This window comes from Panthera tigris, chromosome D3 (genome assembly GCF_018350195.1).
Source record: "Panthera tigris isolate Pti1 chromosome D3, P.tigris_Pti1_mat1.1, whole genome shotgun sequence".
Lineage (NCBI taxonomy): Eukaryota > Metazoa > Chordata > Mammalia > Carnivora > Felidae > Panthera > Panthera tigris.
This window is the reverse complement of record NC_056671.1, coordinates 72,110,384-72,126,842: the sequence shown is the minus strand read 5'-3', so window position 1 is coordinate 72,126,842 and position 16,459 is coordinate 72,110,384. Positions and strand designations below refer to the sequence as shown.

Genomic DNA, 16,459 nt, shown 5'->3' with positions numbered 1-16,459 from the left:
ACCACTGAAAACACTCCCACAATATCTAGCAATGCAACAGGCATTACTGAAGTTGGGTCACAGATCAGGGGATAGGAAGGCAGAGACTCTGTACAACTTGTTTTTAATGTTTTACAGGTATGAGGCTATTCTCTGGCAGTTTTTATTTCTTCATTTCAATTTAAGAATGGAGTCTGTGTGACTTTTGTTTTTACCATAAATATCAGGTACACTTACAAATATAACTGCCCAGATTGTTTGTCTTCCCAAATTCATTTTGTAATTGTTGAAATTAAGAAAGAACAGTATGAATGAGGAATTCAAATTTGAGTCCAGATTCCTAGAAATGTATAAAGATGGGAAGGGGCATTTGTGAGCTATTCCAATAACAAGCTAATTAATTCATCCTATTTCTTTGCTTTTGGCCTGAATGGTATTAAACCAGAATGGTAAGGGGGTATAGCTCATGCTGATTAGAAGATCTAATTGTCCCATATATTTTAGATGAATAAAAATGTAGGACTGAATTATTTATATTTGAATAAAGTTCATTAGAGAATACAATTAAAAATGATTGTTCTTGAGAGGGAAAATAAAAGGTATCTGTCAGCAAGTTTAATAGTGTCTACTTCAAAACTCCTGAATACCTGGAACTTCAGAACGCGGCCTCACTTGGAAATAGGATCTTTATAAATATGAATAGTTAAGGATCTTGAGATGAAACCATCCTGGATTTAGACTGGGGTTTATCCAATGACGCGTGTCCTTATAAGAAGAGGAGAGAACACAGACAGGCAACAGAAGAAGGTGGTGTAGAGATAGGAGCAGCATAACTACAGGCCAAGGAATGTCAAGGATTGCCAGCAAATTCCAGAGGTTAGGAGAGAAACATGGATGAGTTTTCTCTCAGGACCTCCACAAGGAACCAATGTTGCCAACACCTTTATTTCAGACTTCTGGCTTTTTTTTTCTTCCTTAATAATTTCACTTCTTTAGAGAGAGAATCCTAAAAGTTTGTCTATTTAGAGAGCCAGAATCTTGGTTTGATACTACTGAGGTGAATGTGTTAAATCCCATTTGCCAAAAATACCGTAAATACTAAAGAATTCACAGTAGCAGTTTCTTTTGGCCAGGTGGCTACGATTCTTCATTTATTTTCTGGGCCACTTGCCTTTTAGCTGTTCAGTGGCCATGGAGTTAGCTTTAGTGGTAGGAATTTTCAATTTTGGTGACCAAAAGTCATGATATGACATTAGGGTCTTGCCTTTTTGTTCTTCATGTTATATACATAATTTTAAAATACATATTTTATTGTTGTTACAAATGTAAATAACAATCACCATCAATATTCTGGTATATATATATTACTCTAAATATTTTCCTACAAATTCATATTTTATTTATAAATATCAACTTCACACACTAATATTGATTTAAAGTTGAGTTATTCATTGAATCACGTTTGAAATAATTAACATTTGATTTAGTATTTATCATTTTCATTAGGTAAGCAGTATTCCTTGATATGATTTTGACAAAATTTTCTAAGTAGCTGCCTATATTTGGATGCTTGGGGTATTTTTTTTCCTTAAAATTTTCTATTAAAAGAACAGTGCAATGAACATGTTTATAGTGAAAAAATTTGCAGAAAATATGGCTGCATAATTGGAATAAATTCCTAGTAGAAAACATAGATCATATATCTGTAAAGATCCCTCCCTCTTTCTCTCTCTCTCTTGCTCTCTCTCTCTCTCTCACACACACTCACACACACACACACACACACACACACACACACACACACACACACACGTATATACACCTGTGTATAACAAATATCTACACATTGCTTTCCAGAGAGATTCTAGAATCATCTGGCCCACAGCAGTATATGAATATTAATTATGTCTCCCATATGCTTTCCAGAACAGGGTATCATCATTTACTTATATCTTTATTACTTTAATCCAAAGAAAATGTTAACTCATTTTTGTTTTAATTTGCATTTCTCTACTAATGAGCTTGAACATTGTTTCATGCATCTTGGCTATTTATAGTTTCATAAATTGAATATCCAATCCTGAGCTCTTCCATTGGAACACTCATCTTTTAATGAATTATTGTATAAAAAGGTTATTTTATATTTTTAACCTTTTCATCTGAGAAGGAAATAACTTAAAAAAAAGATTTCAGGGCTTCAAATACCATCATCTATTTAAAAAAAATAAGGCTTGGTGCTTGTTCCCACAGCACATATACTAAAATCGGAGTGATAAAGAGATCAGCAGGACCCATGCAGAAGGATGGCTTGCAAATTCGTGAAGCATTCCACATTTTGTATGATATAGATGAAAATTTTAAGAAAGTGGATCCTGAGTTCTCATCATAAGGACTTTTTTTTTCTTTTTTTAAATTGTATCTATATGAGATCATGGCTGCTGACTAAACTGTCAGCGTTAATCATCTTACAGTGAACACAAGTGAGGCCATTAAGTTGTAGACCTTAAACTTCTACGGTGGTATGTGACAATAATACCTCAGTAAAACCAGGGGTGAAAAAGTCTTGGATATAATTATCCTTAGAGACTCTTCATCTATTACATCTTAGGAATTCTATTAAAATTTTTTCAGCAAGACTTTTTTTCCAATGTTGGTGATTTCTGTCAAAATAAACTACAGGTTACACCAACTATCACACTGAGCACATATGCCTCACTTCATCTATTTTTACCTTCTTCCCATAATTTCATCAGGAAAGAAGACGTAAGATCTAGGCTTTTCTTAAGCTTTTTAAATGATGTGGTAGAGTGCCATAACTTCCTCTTAGAGGCAATAATACTTGTCTGAGAGATTTTTGTCCAGATATAAAACGAGTAATGTGATTTTTGACAACCTACTTGGAAGCACTTTCACCATTATGCTAAAATTTTATAGGCACAAGAGACAAGAAAAACACATCGAAAACCAAAAACCAAACACCAATAGCAGCAGCAGCAGCAGCAGCAACAACAACAACAACAACAAACCTGAGGGGGAAAACAGGTTTTGATCAAGTTGCAGAATGCGGACTTAAATGTAGCTTAAATGTAGCTTAAAATGTGTGTGTGCGTGTGTGTGTGTGTGTAACAAACTATGATTTCAAATGGAAATTTACTGAGCACATGGTATAGAGAAAGAAATAAATAAGGGGTTTCTTTCTTCTTTCCTCATTTGCAGTGATAGTTTATATTATCCATTAGGTGTAAGTTAAGAGTTTCAGTTTGTATATTTTCCAGGACCCTTTTTATGTGCCACTCCAGATTTGCTCAACTTTGCCTCCCAATCCTTACCAAGAGCCTCTGCTATATTATGCTTTGCCTCCCAAGCCCCAGGCAATAGTTTACACTCTCCTTAGAGCTATAAAGCCCTCCTAAGTACTTACTGGTGCAACCCTAGACCAAGCTACCACCTCATAAAGGACTTACTGACACAGAGAGAATTCTGTATTTGCATACTCGCCAGATGCTCTGGCTTCTCAGGTGCTGTCTGCAGGTATAGAGTGGATAACAGCCTATCGACAGATTTAGACCAATGATAGGCAAGAGAGGAACTGCTCATACTTCCTATCCAGCCACTGACTATGATACATAGTACTTCATGCGGCCTCTCAGGAGACACCTCATGAGGCTGAACAAACTCTGTGTTTGCTCTAAACTTGTAGCCAGCTCAATGATAGCCACTGTGAAAGATTTCTCTCCTTCCTTGGTCCCTTTCTTTGTTTCCTCATGCGTGCTTTCTTGGGCTTGCACCCCCAGAGGCATTGCCTTGAAAGCATATCTCAGACTGTTTTCCAGGAACCTGGATGGGCATGATAGTTCCAATAGTTAAAAAAAATATATATGATTATTCATTTTGTAAAATAAAACACATTCTCTAAATATTGCATGGAAAACTGCATGGAATACTCCAGTTTTCATAACGAAGCTTGACCTACTATGAATTCCACCAATATTGCTACAAAAGTGAATTTACTTTTATGTTTATGGAAAGTAGAGCAATCTGTTTATTTCCTAAACTACCCTCTCCACATTTTCCAGCCCCATTCTCACCACTGGAGATTCGGGGGAAAGGGATCAAAGTGACTTAAACTTGGAACCATTTGATTAGATGGCTTTTTAAAAATGTTTATTTATTTTTGAGAGAGAGAGAAGGAGAGAGAGAGTGAGTGGGGAGTGGCAGAGACAGGGAGGCAGAGGATCCAAAGTGGGCTTCAGGCTGATAGCAGAGAGCCTGATGGAGGGCTCAAACTCACCAACAAAGAGATCATGCCCTGAGCTGAAGTAGGATGCTTAGCCTACTGAGGCACGCAGGAACCCCTGATTAGATAGCTTTTTAAAGTTACTAGTTAAAAAGTTAAAAGTTATTTGACAGAGGGGCTGTTGTTGAATAAGCAATGCTGAGAAACTAATACGGATTAAAAGATCTACGATACATTTATAAGAGTATGATCCAGGACCATAATATGTACTGAAAGCATTACAAAGATATCAAGTTAAAAATATAAAGGTTATTCTTGTTCAGACCAATAGATGTCACCTGTCAGGAAAAAACAAACAAAAAAGAATGTTTCCTTGAAGTGAGAGCATATTTTATTCCTAAAGCATTTAACTCATAAAAACCTTGCAAGACTGCACTATGTGAACACTGACCTGTGAACAGGTACCAGAGGTTGTTTGGCTCCAATGTTTCCATCTCACCCCTGCGGGTCGTCTTTCTGTGTCGAATTTTATAGCCGGTAATAAATCCATTTTGTGTTCCTGATGGAGGAGGCAGCCAGCTTACTTTGATACTCTGCAAAATAAAAGATGTAAATTAAAACATTGGAGAAAGTAAGGGCAACAGAGCAGGGTCAAAGAAATGACCCCAACTTAAGTAGGAATAAAACAGAGAGGCAAGAAGTGCTAGGGATTAGCCCCTATAACCAAATTAAATCCATTTTTACAATTTGACAGTGTCCCTTTTTGTATGATTTTGACAAAAATACACAATTCATTTGATTATGTGCATGATCACCTCTCCTTTGTAAATGCCACTAAAATGACAGTAAAATGTTCTCAAGAGTAAAAAACCATAAGGAAATAGAGACTAGTAGTCTTAAGGATGAGAGATGTTAACAAATATTTAAGAGATGCAAACCGAGGGAAGTGTGGTGGCTGAGCCAAAGGAGAAAGATGAAACCTAAATTACTCCCTAAGAGATACTAAAGAATAACAAGGTGATTTCCATGACAAAATTCAGGGAGGGCTAGAAATTGTTGCGTCCTAAATACCTTGAAAGACAAGACTAAAGCATGGTGCTGAAATAAAAGATGGGTTGAAAGTCATACCCACATCTAGGAAAGTCAATCTACTAACCCTCAGTGTCCTTGGAGTCACTGGGAGTTTTATCCTTTAGGGACACTGAAACAGAGTCCACAGATTCAGAGATATCAGGCACAGAAGAGAGTACAGATGAGGGCAAGGGTTATTAAGTCGAAGAGAATAAGTCTTCTTTCATCATCTGTGTTCAATGCAATGACAACCAGATGTATTTTGCCCAGGCAAATACCAAGTAATAATTCTCTAGAGAAAATTGTAAGTTTGGCCCTAGAGAAAACAGTAGCCAGGTTTCTAATTAATGCCCCAATAATGAGGCTCCCACTTAATCCACTCATGCACTTTGGAATCAGCTTTTTAGTACATATTTCATTTTAATGTTAACCAACATTGTAAGACTACAAGACATTTTGTTTTAAAAAGCTTTTAGTATAAAATAGGAAAAAATACAACCAAGCCCCAGAACCTGCTTGGGATTCTCTCTATCTCTCTCTGTGCCTCCTTGTTTGTGCACTCTCTCTCTCTCCCTCTGTCAAAATAAATACATACACTTAAAAAAAAAAAAACCACAATATTATGGCCCTTGAAGGAGACAACATTATGCTTGGAGTAGAAAAAGTATCCCCAAAACTGTCATTAATATTTAGATAATCTAAGATAAGATATTACATCTGTGAAAGGAATAGAAATACAGGAAAAATGAAAGATTTTTTAAAAATATTATGACATTTATAGTTTGGTTTAACCAGTTAAATATTCAATAAATTATCTGGAAGATGCATGGAAAGAAATCTTCTAAAATTCCGGGGGTGGGGGGAAGATGATCATAGAAAGATGATCATAGAAATTTGGGGGAAAAAAGATAAGAAATTGGAAGTTTAGTCCATAATTTCCAATATCCAACTAATAAGATGAAATAATGAAAATAAAAAAAAAATAGAAGGCAGAAAATTAGCAAGGAACCAAAACAAAAACCAGAACTCCTTCCTGCAGTAAAAACCTTGCAGAACTGGAAGATTTGAGACTTTAGTCTGAAAGGGATTATGGATTTTCTGACACAATACATGAACAAGAACTACATTAAGGTACATTACTGTGAAATACTAGAGCCTCCTGGGGGAGAGAGGATAGGAAAGCTTCCAGAATGGAAGAAAGAAAGCAGGTCACATAAAAAGTAAAAACGGTAAGGAGAAAGATTTCTCAACAACATTCAAAGTTAGAAAACAATAGAAGAGTTCTTATAAAATTCTATTCCTAAAGTATTTTAAACCTATAATTCCAAGGCTATACAAATGTTATCAAGCATAAGGAAGAATAACTCAAGTATAAGAATATATGCTTATATAAGTATAGGGATGTTTCAGAAATACATGGTTTCAAAGACATCTCTCCATATTCCCTTTATCAGGAGTCTAATGAGGGTAAATTTCAGGAAAAGAAGAGTGCAAACTGAGAGAAAAAGATTTGAAATCCAAGAAACAGAGATTCCAAAACAGAAAAAAAAAAAAAAATGGAATTCTCAGAAATATGATAAGGAAAAATTGAAAAGATTTAAGATTACACAAGGTGAGACACAAATCCAAAAGAGCACATACTATATAATTCCACTTAGATGAAGTCCAAGAAGAGTCAAAATGGGTTTATAGTAAAAGAAAGCAGTCTAGCAGTTGCCTACAGCAGTTGTACTGGGGAACTGATTGGCTATGGAAAGAGGGAGACTTTTTGGTGTGATGGGAACATTCTGCATCTTCCTTTCACATTTGTTACATGGGTAGATAAAATTGTCAAAATGTATTGCTAAGGTTTGAATTGGGCCCCCACTTGAAATTCACATGCTGAAATACTAATTCCCAGTACCGCAGAATGTGAGTGTTTTGGAGGTAGGGGGTTTGAAGAAATCAAAAGGTTAAATGAGGTCATCAGTGTGGGACCTAATCCAGTATGACTGGTGTCACTCTGAGAAAAGGAAATACGGAGACACAGAAGAAGTCCATGTGAAGATGGTGGAGGAAGGGAGCCATTTGCAAGTTAAGGAGAGAGGACTCGGAAGAAACAAGCTTGCTGACACCTTGATCTTGGACTCCAGCCTCCAGAACTGTGAGAAAGCAATTATCTGTGGTTCATTTAGGTTTCCTCCTCTGTGGTGTTTGCTGTGGCAGCCCTAGTGAAATAATACAACCAGAGAAGTAAACACTGAAGATTTGTGCATTTCACGTTAATTAATTACGCCTCAGGGAAGAAGAGAAGAAGGATCACAATGAAAATGCAGAGGAGGAGAAGGAAGAGTAGGAGGAGAAAAGCAGGAAGATGATTGGGCGTAGGGCTGGAGTGTACCAGAGTGCTAACTCCTGACCTAGGAATAAATCAGTAGGTGATACCTAAACCTGTGAATTAAAACTAAGGAATTAAAGGACAGCTACCTAAGCACAATTGCTGAAAAACATTAAGGTAAATTCCAGAAAAGAAAGGATAGTGAAAAGCGATGAACAGGGGAGTCTGGAGGGAGTAGGAACTCCCTCCAGTTCCTCCAGGTTGGGGAGGAAGAGTCTTGGTTTTAGTTATACACCTATTTGGAAAATGAATGTGCATATAACACTACCATGAACATTTAAATCAATTAAAATTTTTTTTTAATCTTTATTTATTTTTGAGAGAGAGAGACAGAGTGTGAACAGGGGAGGGGCAGAGAGAGAGGGAGACACAGAATCCAAAGCAGGCTCCAGGCTCTGAGCGGTCAACACAGAGCCTGACACGGGGCTTGAACTCACGGACCCCAAGATCATGACCTGTGCCAAAGTCAGAGTCGGACGTTTAACTGACTGAGCCACCCAGGTGCCCCTTAAATTAATTTTTAAAAATAAACATACAAAATTGTTCTTTTGAGGTGGTAGAAATAAACAACTGTCAGAAAGAGGCCAGGCACAAAGTCACAGAATGGATTTCCCGACTCCTCCAGCCCCCTACAACCCCAGGGCAACTTTGATACTGTTTCAATCATGTGGAAATGCAGCAGAGGTGTGGCAATATATTCTCCAGGGAGACCCCAGTCTGAGCCTCTTCTTTTAGATCACTACAGATTAGCTATTGCTCTACAAATAAGTGTCTTTGTAAAAGGATTTAAAAAATTGGGTAAAGTCAGTTACTTGCTAAACATTTTTAACATGTCAATGACATGCAAACTACAGTCAGTTCTCATCATTTGAGGCAGCAGCCATGTTCTATAAAGTTGCCACAAACACTGAATTTGCAAATATTGTAACATTGCTCTTGGGGAAAATGCAGGTGCAGGTTCTTATGAGCCTTTCATTACAACATTTTTGTCAACTTGTCAATACATAACCTTGTTTTATGTGTGTTTCTGTTTAAAGACGTCCTATTTATTATTATTGTTGATACATTAACATTGAACTTATGGCCAATAGCACTGTAACTCATGCCAGAATGAAGTTTATCTAACACATGTATTTTCTCCCTAAGGCACATCGCAGCCTCTTGGAATAAGCGATACTAAACAGCACTTCAGCATTACAGTTGGAGAGCATTTCAAATACCAAACTCACAGACAGAAAGCAAAAATAAACAAATGCCCCCCCCCCCAAAGTGGCACTTATTTGACCACAAAAAGAACACTTGGTTACAATATGAGAACTGAAACAAAAAGACAGAGTGTCTCCTTGTTCAACCTCAGCTGAGAATGTGTGCCTCATCTGTTTCATGGTCATGGGTGTAACTGTAAAGGCAACGGGGGTATTGATTTGGGGTTACAAATACATTTTAGCAGGTAGGTGAATCTGCAAATACAGACTCTCAAAATAATAAAGATCAACTGTAACTATATAATAAGCACATTTTAATAATTTTAGAGGAACTTAGCTAAATAGAATTATTTAGAATAATCAGAATCTGATTATTTAAGTCAGAATATATCTGAAAGTGTACAGCACTACTAAGATTATTTATTTCACCCTCATTACCCTTTAAATGTGACAAACTAAATGCCACTCTTAAAAATATTTCTTAACACTATTTTTTTCCTTACTATAGACGTACCAATGGTCTAAGCACCTATGAGTTATGGTTTTTTATCCACACAATGACCCTATGAATTCAAGTCTATTGTTACAATTTTTGTACAACCATGTAAATTAGGACACAGATGGTTAAGTACCTTAAACTGATGGAGCCATCAAGTGATAGAGGCAGGATTTGAACCGAGATTATATAACTTTGAAGTTGGCATTCTTTACTATTTAATACAGCCTCCCATGAGAGTTCAAGAGGCTGAGACTAATTCATTCAGTGATAATTCACTCAAAATAGATTAGCTGCACCTCTGCTGTGTAGAAAGCACCATCTTCACCATCTTTAGGACTATGGAAATACCCAGATAAGTCATGGTATATCCATTCTGGCTGAGGAAATTAGACACACAAACTCATAATGAAAACACAAAGTGTCAAATGCTAAAAGAGGTAGTCCCAGAAAATAGAATGGAATATAATAGACAGAGAGATTAATTCTATTTTACATGGTCAAGACTTCAAATATGAGTAGAACTTTACCTAGGGGATAGAAAAGGCATTTAAAATAAAGAGGATATCAAAAGCAAGCTCAATTTATCATGACAATGTATAGCACCTTCAACTGGGACAAATAGGAACAAATGGGACATATAGGACAATGTAATGGAAAGGTAGATTGGAAAAAAGTTAAAAGTCTTTTGGGACATGCAAAGGAGACATGTTAGATCAATACACTCATTTAAGGCATTTGGCTAATTCTTTGGGAGACAAACTAATAAATAAAATAGTAATATAATGTCCTTGGACCTCAAAGAATGCATAGCCTTAAATACACATACACTCACCTACTCCTTCTCTCCACTCCACACACATACATGCACATATGTGGATGTGTTCTTTACTCTCAAGTATCTTAGAAACTAGCAAAGAAAACTGGATTTGATGAATAGTTATACCTTATATTTATATTCCACAATTATCTTACTTTTATTTTTCAATACTTCAAGATAGCCATGAAAGATGTTATTACCATTTTACAAGTTTACCAAAGAGGAAATTGAGGCACAGAGTTAAATGATTGGTAGAAGTCATCTCATACTATCACAGAAAGATTATCTAATGTTTGAGCCTAATGTTTTTTTATTATTTTATGCTAAAATAATCATAGAACTTATACCTGGCAATTCTACTCAAAGTGTCCTACAAAACATTCTCAAAAGGAATAAAAACTGAATTTAAATAATTAATTTTTAATACACCCAATCAGCCTTCCCATAAGTAGCCCTTGGCAAACCACGAAGGGTTATTTTCTAAGGTCTACAAGCTTGTTTTTTTTTTTTTAATTTTTTTAATGTTTATTTATTTTTGAGACAGAGAGAGACAGAGCATGAACGGGGGAGGGTCAGAGAGAGAGGGAGACACAGAATCTGAAACAGGCTCCAGGCTCTGAGCCGTCAGCACAGAGCCCGACACGGGGCTCGAACTCATGGACCGTGAGATCATGACCTGAGCCGAAGTCGGACACTTAACCGACTGAGCCACCCAGGCGCCCCTACAAGCTTGTTTTTTAAAGTCAAAAGTAAATTCAAATAGAAAACAAAAATACAAATGAAGACATTAAACTTTGACCAAGAGGTAGAACCTTATGTTTTCCAGTTAGTGCTTTGCCTTGTCTTTGACGAGTGACCTCTTGTAAGTCTAATAAATGACTCTAATCTTAATGCACATATTGAGAAATGGAGAATAATTGTGCTTAGTATGTCTACCAGATGATTGTAAATCACGTGTTAAGCCTGGAAAACTTAATTATACTAATGATTACATGAGCAATATTTAGTTTTTGACAGATAATAATTTTTCTTGATCACATTCGAGGATTTTCAGTGATCGTATAAATTATTCCCACATAGCCAATACCTTACTATCAATGTCTAACAGCAATTAATTAATAGAATCAGTTATACACTCTACATGCCAGGAGGCAAACCCCCTCAATGGTTATCATTCATCTTTGGAAGTAATTTCATCATTTGTATTCATCCTCATATATGGGCAGCGGCTAAGTTTATTAGCATCTTTTATGCTTTCTCATCGATTTCAAGCAAACACCAGCAGATGGCTAATGGTTCTGGTCGTCAAATTCTTTCCTTGTAGGTTCTGCAGACATGGCTAGATGTCCCAAATTATATTGGTTTGGGAAGTTAATTGAAAGTGTTCAGTAAATTTTTCTAATTCTATGGCATAATGTATCTTATTTTCTGTATGAGACCTGTTCTGTCAGTGCTCAGTAGCTTAGACTTCATTGGCCATCCCCCCACAAAGCCACCAAAAGCTATCACTGTTAGGGGAACATTCTTGTACCTAGTCTTCATGGGTAAGCCTAGTAATTATTTTTATTAAAAATACTTAACACATGACCTTCGACTTTTGAAAAATCAATTCTAGTAGCTGTGACTTGACTTTTGGTTCTTTCATTACTTGAGAGGTTGAAATTAATCCTTTTCAAGCTGTTGAAGTGTTCTATCTTGAATCAAGGATTAATTTTTTTTCCCCCAGTTTTGAAATAAAAGAAGAACTGTAAAATTTCGCTTCCTCAAATCCTTCCATCTCCTCTTTGATTATCATAAAAATGAATTAGTTTTCAAGTCAGCACGGTGGGAGCAGTTAGGTTTAGTGATTGAAAAGAAAAGATCTTCCTGGCCATTATTTTCTAACTTTTTTGAGATAACCCTGTTGAGTTTGTTGATGTGGTATTCTCCTTTTGATGGGCTCCATTAATTCATTTCTTTATTTTTCCTTTACTCTAGCATATGAGTAGTAAATAACAAAACAGAAAACAAAACCTGGTAAGTCCATCACCCCAAATTTTTCTCAGAAGCCACATTTCACAAGCTTCTATTTTTAAGTCCACATATCCCACTGCACAGTGACATTTTACTTTACTCTCGATAGAGTGGACTGCCGAGAAAGACAAGCCCCATTCCAAACATGGTCAGTGGCTGTAGAATGAGCCTTTTTTTTTTTAAAGTGGTTTCATCTGGATAGCATTCCCATAGAAGGGAATTAAAGGGCACCATTTGAAAGAAGGTCCTAGCAGGAAAGAAGAATGCTTTGGCCAGCACAGCAGGAATCTAAGGATCTTGAAACTTACTTGAATATAAGTTTTGAACTCTGCCCCTTATTTCTGTTCTGTACTTCTGGTAACTTGTTGAATCTCACATGAACTTGCTTGAAGAATGAAGTATGCTTTCAGTACTCATGACACCCTATGACTTTTCATGAGAGTGCCCATAGGCATTTTTAAAGAATCTCTTTTTATTGTATCCCTCATCTTACTTACATTCCCTTATTTACATTCTCTCTGCTACTGCTGTAATTCAGACCTTAGTTTACCATTTCCCAGAATATTGCCACAGCTAACCGATTGATACCCACACCTCCAGGTACTACCCTTCTCACACCCAACCCATATCAGTTACCTTCCTTATCAGTGAGTGGGACATTTAAGTTCTCTGCCTTGGTTTGCTCATCTGCAATATGGGAGGTACCTACCTCAAAAGGATTGTGGTGTGGATTAAAGGAGAGGAAGGGAACTTTCTTGAACTTCAAGGGAGGGAAGGAGTAAAGAGAAAAAGAGTGAGGCAAGAGGGTCAAGAGATTAAGAGATGGAGAGGGGGAGAATAAAGGAAAAAGTAAACAAGGGTCAGAGAGAAAGAAGCAAGACCCCATACAGCAGCAATGCTCAACAACTTTTCTTCTACACATCAGGAGGAGCACTGAGAGATAAATTACCTAGTAACACCTTTTAAACTCCTTTTCTTCGATGAATACTTACTGAGCAATTTACTCTGTAGATTACTATTGACATTTCTTGTTGTAGCCTATAGACCCTTCCAGCATGGGTGATAAAGAAGAGACGCTGGAATACAATGGAGACTAGAGGAATGTGAAAAAGTGAAGAAATTCTGGGACACCTGGGTGGCTCAGTTGGCTCAGCATCCGACTCTTGATTTAGGCTCAGATCATGGTCCCAGGGTGTGAGATTGAGCCCCACACTGGGCTCCATGCTGAGCCTGCTTGGGATTCTCTCTCTCCCTCTCCTTCTGCCCCTCCCTGGCTCATGCTATCTTACTCTCAAAGTAAATACATGAACTTAAAAAAAAGTGAAGAAATGCTATAAATACTTTTGTAGGTAGATTTGACAGGACACAGTGATTTGTTGAATGTCACACATAAGGAAGGAAAAGTCATCAATATTGACTCTCAGGTTTCTGGAAAAAGCAACTTGGTAGATGATAATACATTTTCTGGGATAAGGCTGTCTGAAAAACAATCTACTTTCAAAAGAAAAAAAAAAGTTTACTGGACCTGCCAGTAGTATCAATAAATGACACTTCACAGAGGATGCAGAACTAAAGGCTACCCATATTAATAATATTCCAGTTAATGTTGGGAAGGGTATTTTCTAATTTTATCATTTAGAATAAATGATACTGGGAAGGGTATTTTCTAATTTTATCATTTAGAATAAATGATACCTCAATAATATCAAAATTATACAATAACACAATTTAATGATTAAATCTGATATTTATCTAAATACTTGGTAAATATTTCATTGGTGCTGAAATAAACTAAATTGAATTTTGAACTGGAATAGAACTTAATTCACTAATTCAACAGTATTTAAAATTTTATTATGTGTATAATTGTGTGGACAATTTCCAAAAAAGTGTTGCCTTTTTCTGAACCACTTTATGGGACTTTAAGGGACTAACCAAGTATGGATTTGATAAAATGTTGATAAAATATTAGTAAGTGCTATATATATTTTTCCTGCAGATATATACTATTCCTGCAGATTTGACATGTTTTTTACTTCACTATCATAAATATGCAATCTCTTGTGATAAGTGAAGTCAGAAAGCTGGATAGCATACTAAAATTGGCATTCTTCAGTTCATGTAGGCAGCTATTATCCAAAATGACATAAAGCCATATTTGCAAATAACTTTGTGTGACACATTTCCAGAGTGAAGTCTGTTAGTACCACTCAGGTCTAAGTTACACATTTGTGCAATAATAAAAGTATGTTTATATACAAATTGAAAAATACTTGACTTTAAATAAAATTTTGTGTCCTAAATTCAGGTAAGAAACATTGCTTTGTTTTATTTAAAAATGATGAAATCTAGCCTGTTGTGATCTTGTTTAATGACTTTGAAATAATACAAAGGTTTCCACATCAATAGGTTAGTTTAGTTGTAAAATAGTGTTCCTTTGATCTCTGTCCTGGTGGCCCCTAGGTCCTCATAGTGCCAGTGGGAGTCCTACCTGGAGATTAAACCCTACTTATGGCTACTCTGGAAAAATCCCCTTCCTGGTTATGTTGTGCTAAGCCACATTGGGACAATTTCTCAGGTTGCTCAACTTCAAATCATATACTGCAAACCCACCTTGATTTGGGTCTTAGTTTTAGTGACTGGGTTTCTCTGATGAGAATGCTGCCATGCATCTTGTTCAATGTTGTTTTACCTTGGTAATCTGCCTAGTTCTTCCAAAACGCCCAAGACTGAGTCCTCCAGGAGCTCCTATCTCCTTGGTGAATCTGAGGCTGGCAGACTTCCCTGACAATAGTTACTCACCTTTCTGAATCTCTGCATTACCTGCTTTCACATTCTGAACTCCCCAAACCTACTTGGTCTCCTGATTTACCACCTGAAAATCCTTGTCAGCCCTTTCTGACTCCACCCACTAGGTACAGCTGCTCTCTACCACTCTGGATACTATGACTAGTCTTCCTGAAGGAACATCCCTCATCACCTTCCTCACTCCTGATTGAGGGGAACAGCCCTCCTGATATTGGCTCTGAATTCCACACCCATTCATCCCACACCACTGTCTTTTTCAGGTGTAGACAGTGAGCACATATGAGATTAAAAAAAAAAAAAAACACACAGTGAGAAATGGCATCTGGAATATGCTCTATTTATTATATGCACATTTTTATATTTCTTGTAGTAAACTGGGCTAAATTTAATTTGATGCTGGGAAATTGACATGCCACCACTTTCCCTGCTCCTGTAATCAAATTCTAAGAGCTCAACCTTGACAATTCCAAGGAAAAAAGGGGAAACTAATCCCTTACCTAACTCACTTCAGTTTAGTAGCAGAGGGGAATTGAACCAGTAAATTAAGGTCAAATAGGTTTCCAAACCTGCACTGTAAGAACATCAATCCATCACTGTCCATAAAGACATAGGGCATCCCATGTATACCATTAACTGGGCAGTCTGTTAAGTTAGTACTTTGCATACTTTCAAAGCAATATTTAAAAAATATTTCTGTGTAATTTAAAGATGAGGCTCAAAATTCTATCAGGAGGAAATGGGACAATAGTTGAGTGTGGTCCATAGCTTTTCCAGTGGTGTCCCCAACTCAACTGTGGCTCCTAATTTGCATATGTATGCTACACAGTAAATACTAGTCATCTATTTAAGAATTAACTCTAAATGTTAAATAAATTTAAATCCTAGGCACAGGTAGATGGAAATATACTTTGGACTGCCTTAATTCTTTTTTTTTAATGTTTATTTGTTTTTGAGAGGCAGAGACAGAGCATGAGCAGGGGAGGGACAGACAGAGGAAGACACAGAATCCAAGTGGGCTTCAGGCTCTGATCTGTCAGCACAGATCAACCCACAAACCATGAGATCAACTTGATCATGAGATCAAGTTGGACGCTTAACGGACTGATCCACCTAGGCACCCTTGGGACCTCCTTAATTCTTATAGCCTCTGCTTAAAAAAATCTTACTGGATGTTCTGTCTAGCATGCAGTTCTGAATTGTTTAGAGAAAGATAGAATAGTATTTTCCAAATAAAAGATATTCAGTAGGTATAAGATGGATGACAGAAAGCATCTCAGCTTTTCATTAATTTGCTAAGTGATGTTAGAAACCATTGAGGTAGTTGTATCAATCGTACATCACAAGACCATCTCTTTCTCTCACCTTGTTGAGAGATAACCAGTTAGTTTAGAAACATAAAAACACTGTAAAACACAAAGTTCTACTCTTTTGTATTTTATTTTACTTTATTTTA

The 16,459-nt window shown here is 36.6% G+C and overlaps 1 protein-coding gene and 1 non-coding gene across 2 annotated transcripts in view; one reads left to right on the top strand and one right to left on the bottom strand.

Moving 5' to 3' along the window:
* DCC (DCC netrin 1 receptor) overlaps positions 1 to 16,459 on the bottom strand; it is a 631,926-nt gene that overhangs the window by 193,779 nt on the left and 421,688 nt on the right. The window contains exon 14 of the mRNA XM_042961575.1: positions 4,668 to 4,809. Coding sequence (XP_042817509.1) covers positions 4,668 to 4,809 — 142 coding nt within the window. The remainder of the gene's footprint in view (positions 1 to 4,667; positions 4,810 to 16,459) is intronic.
* LOC122232823 lies at positions 2,214 to 2,317 on the top strand. The gene has a single exon (XR_006210238.1). It is a non-coding gene; the product is annotated as a U6 spliceosomal RNA (small nuclear RNA).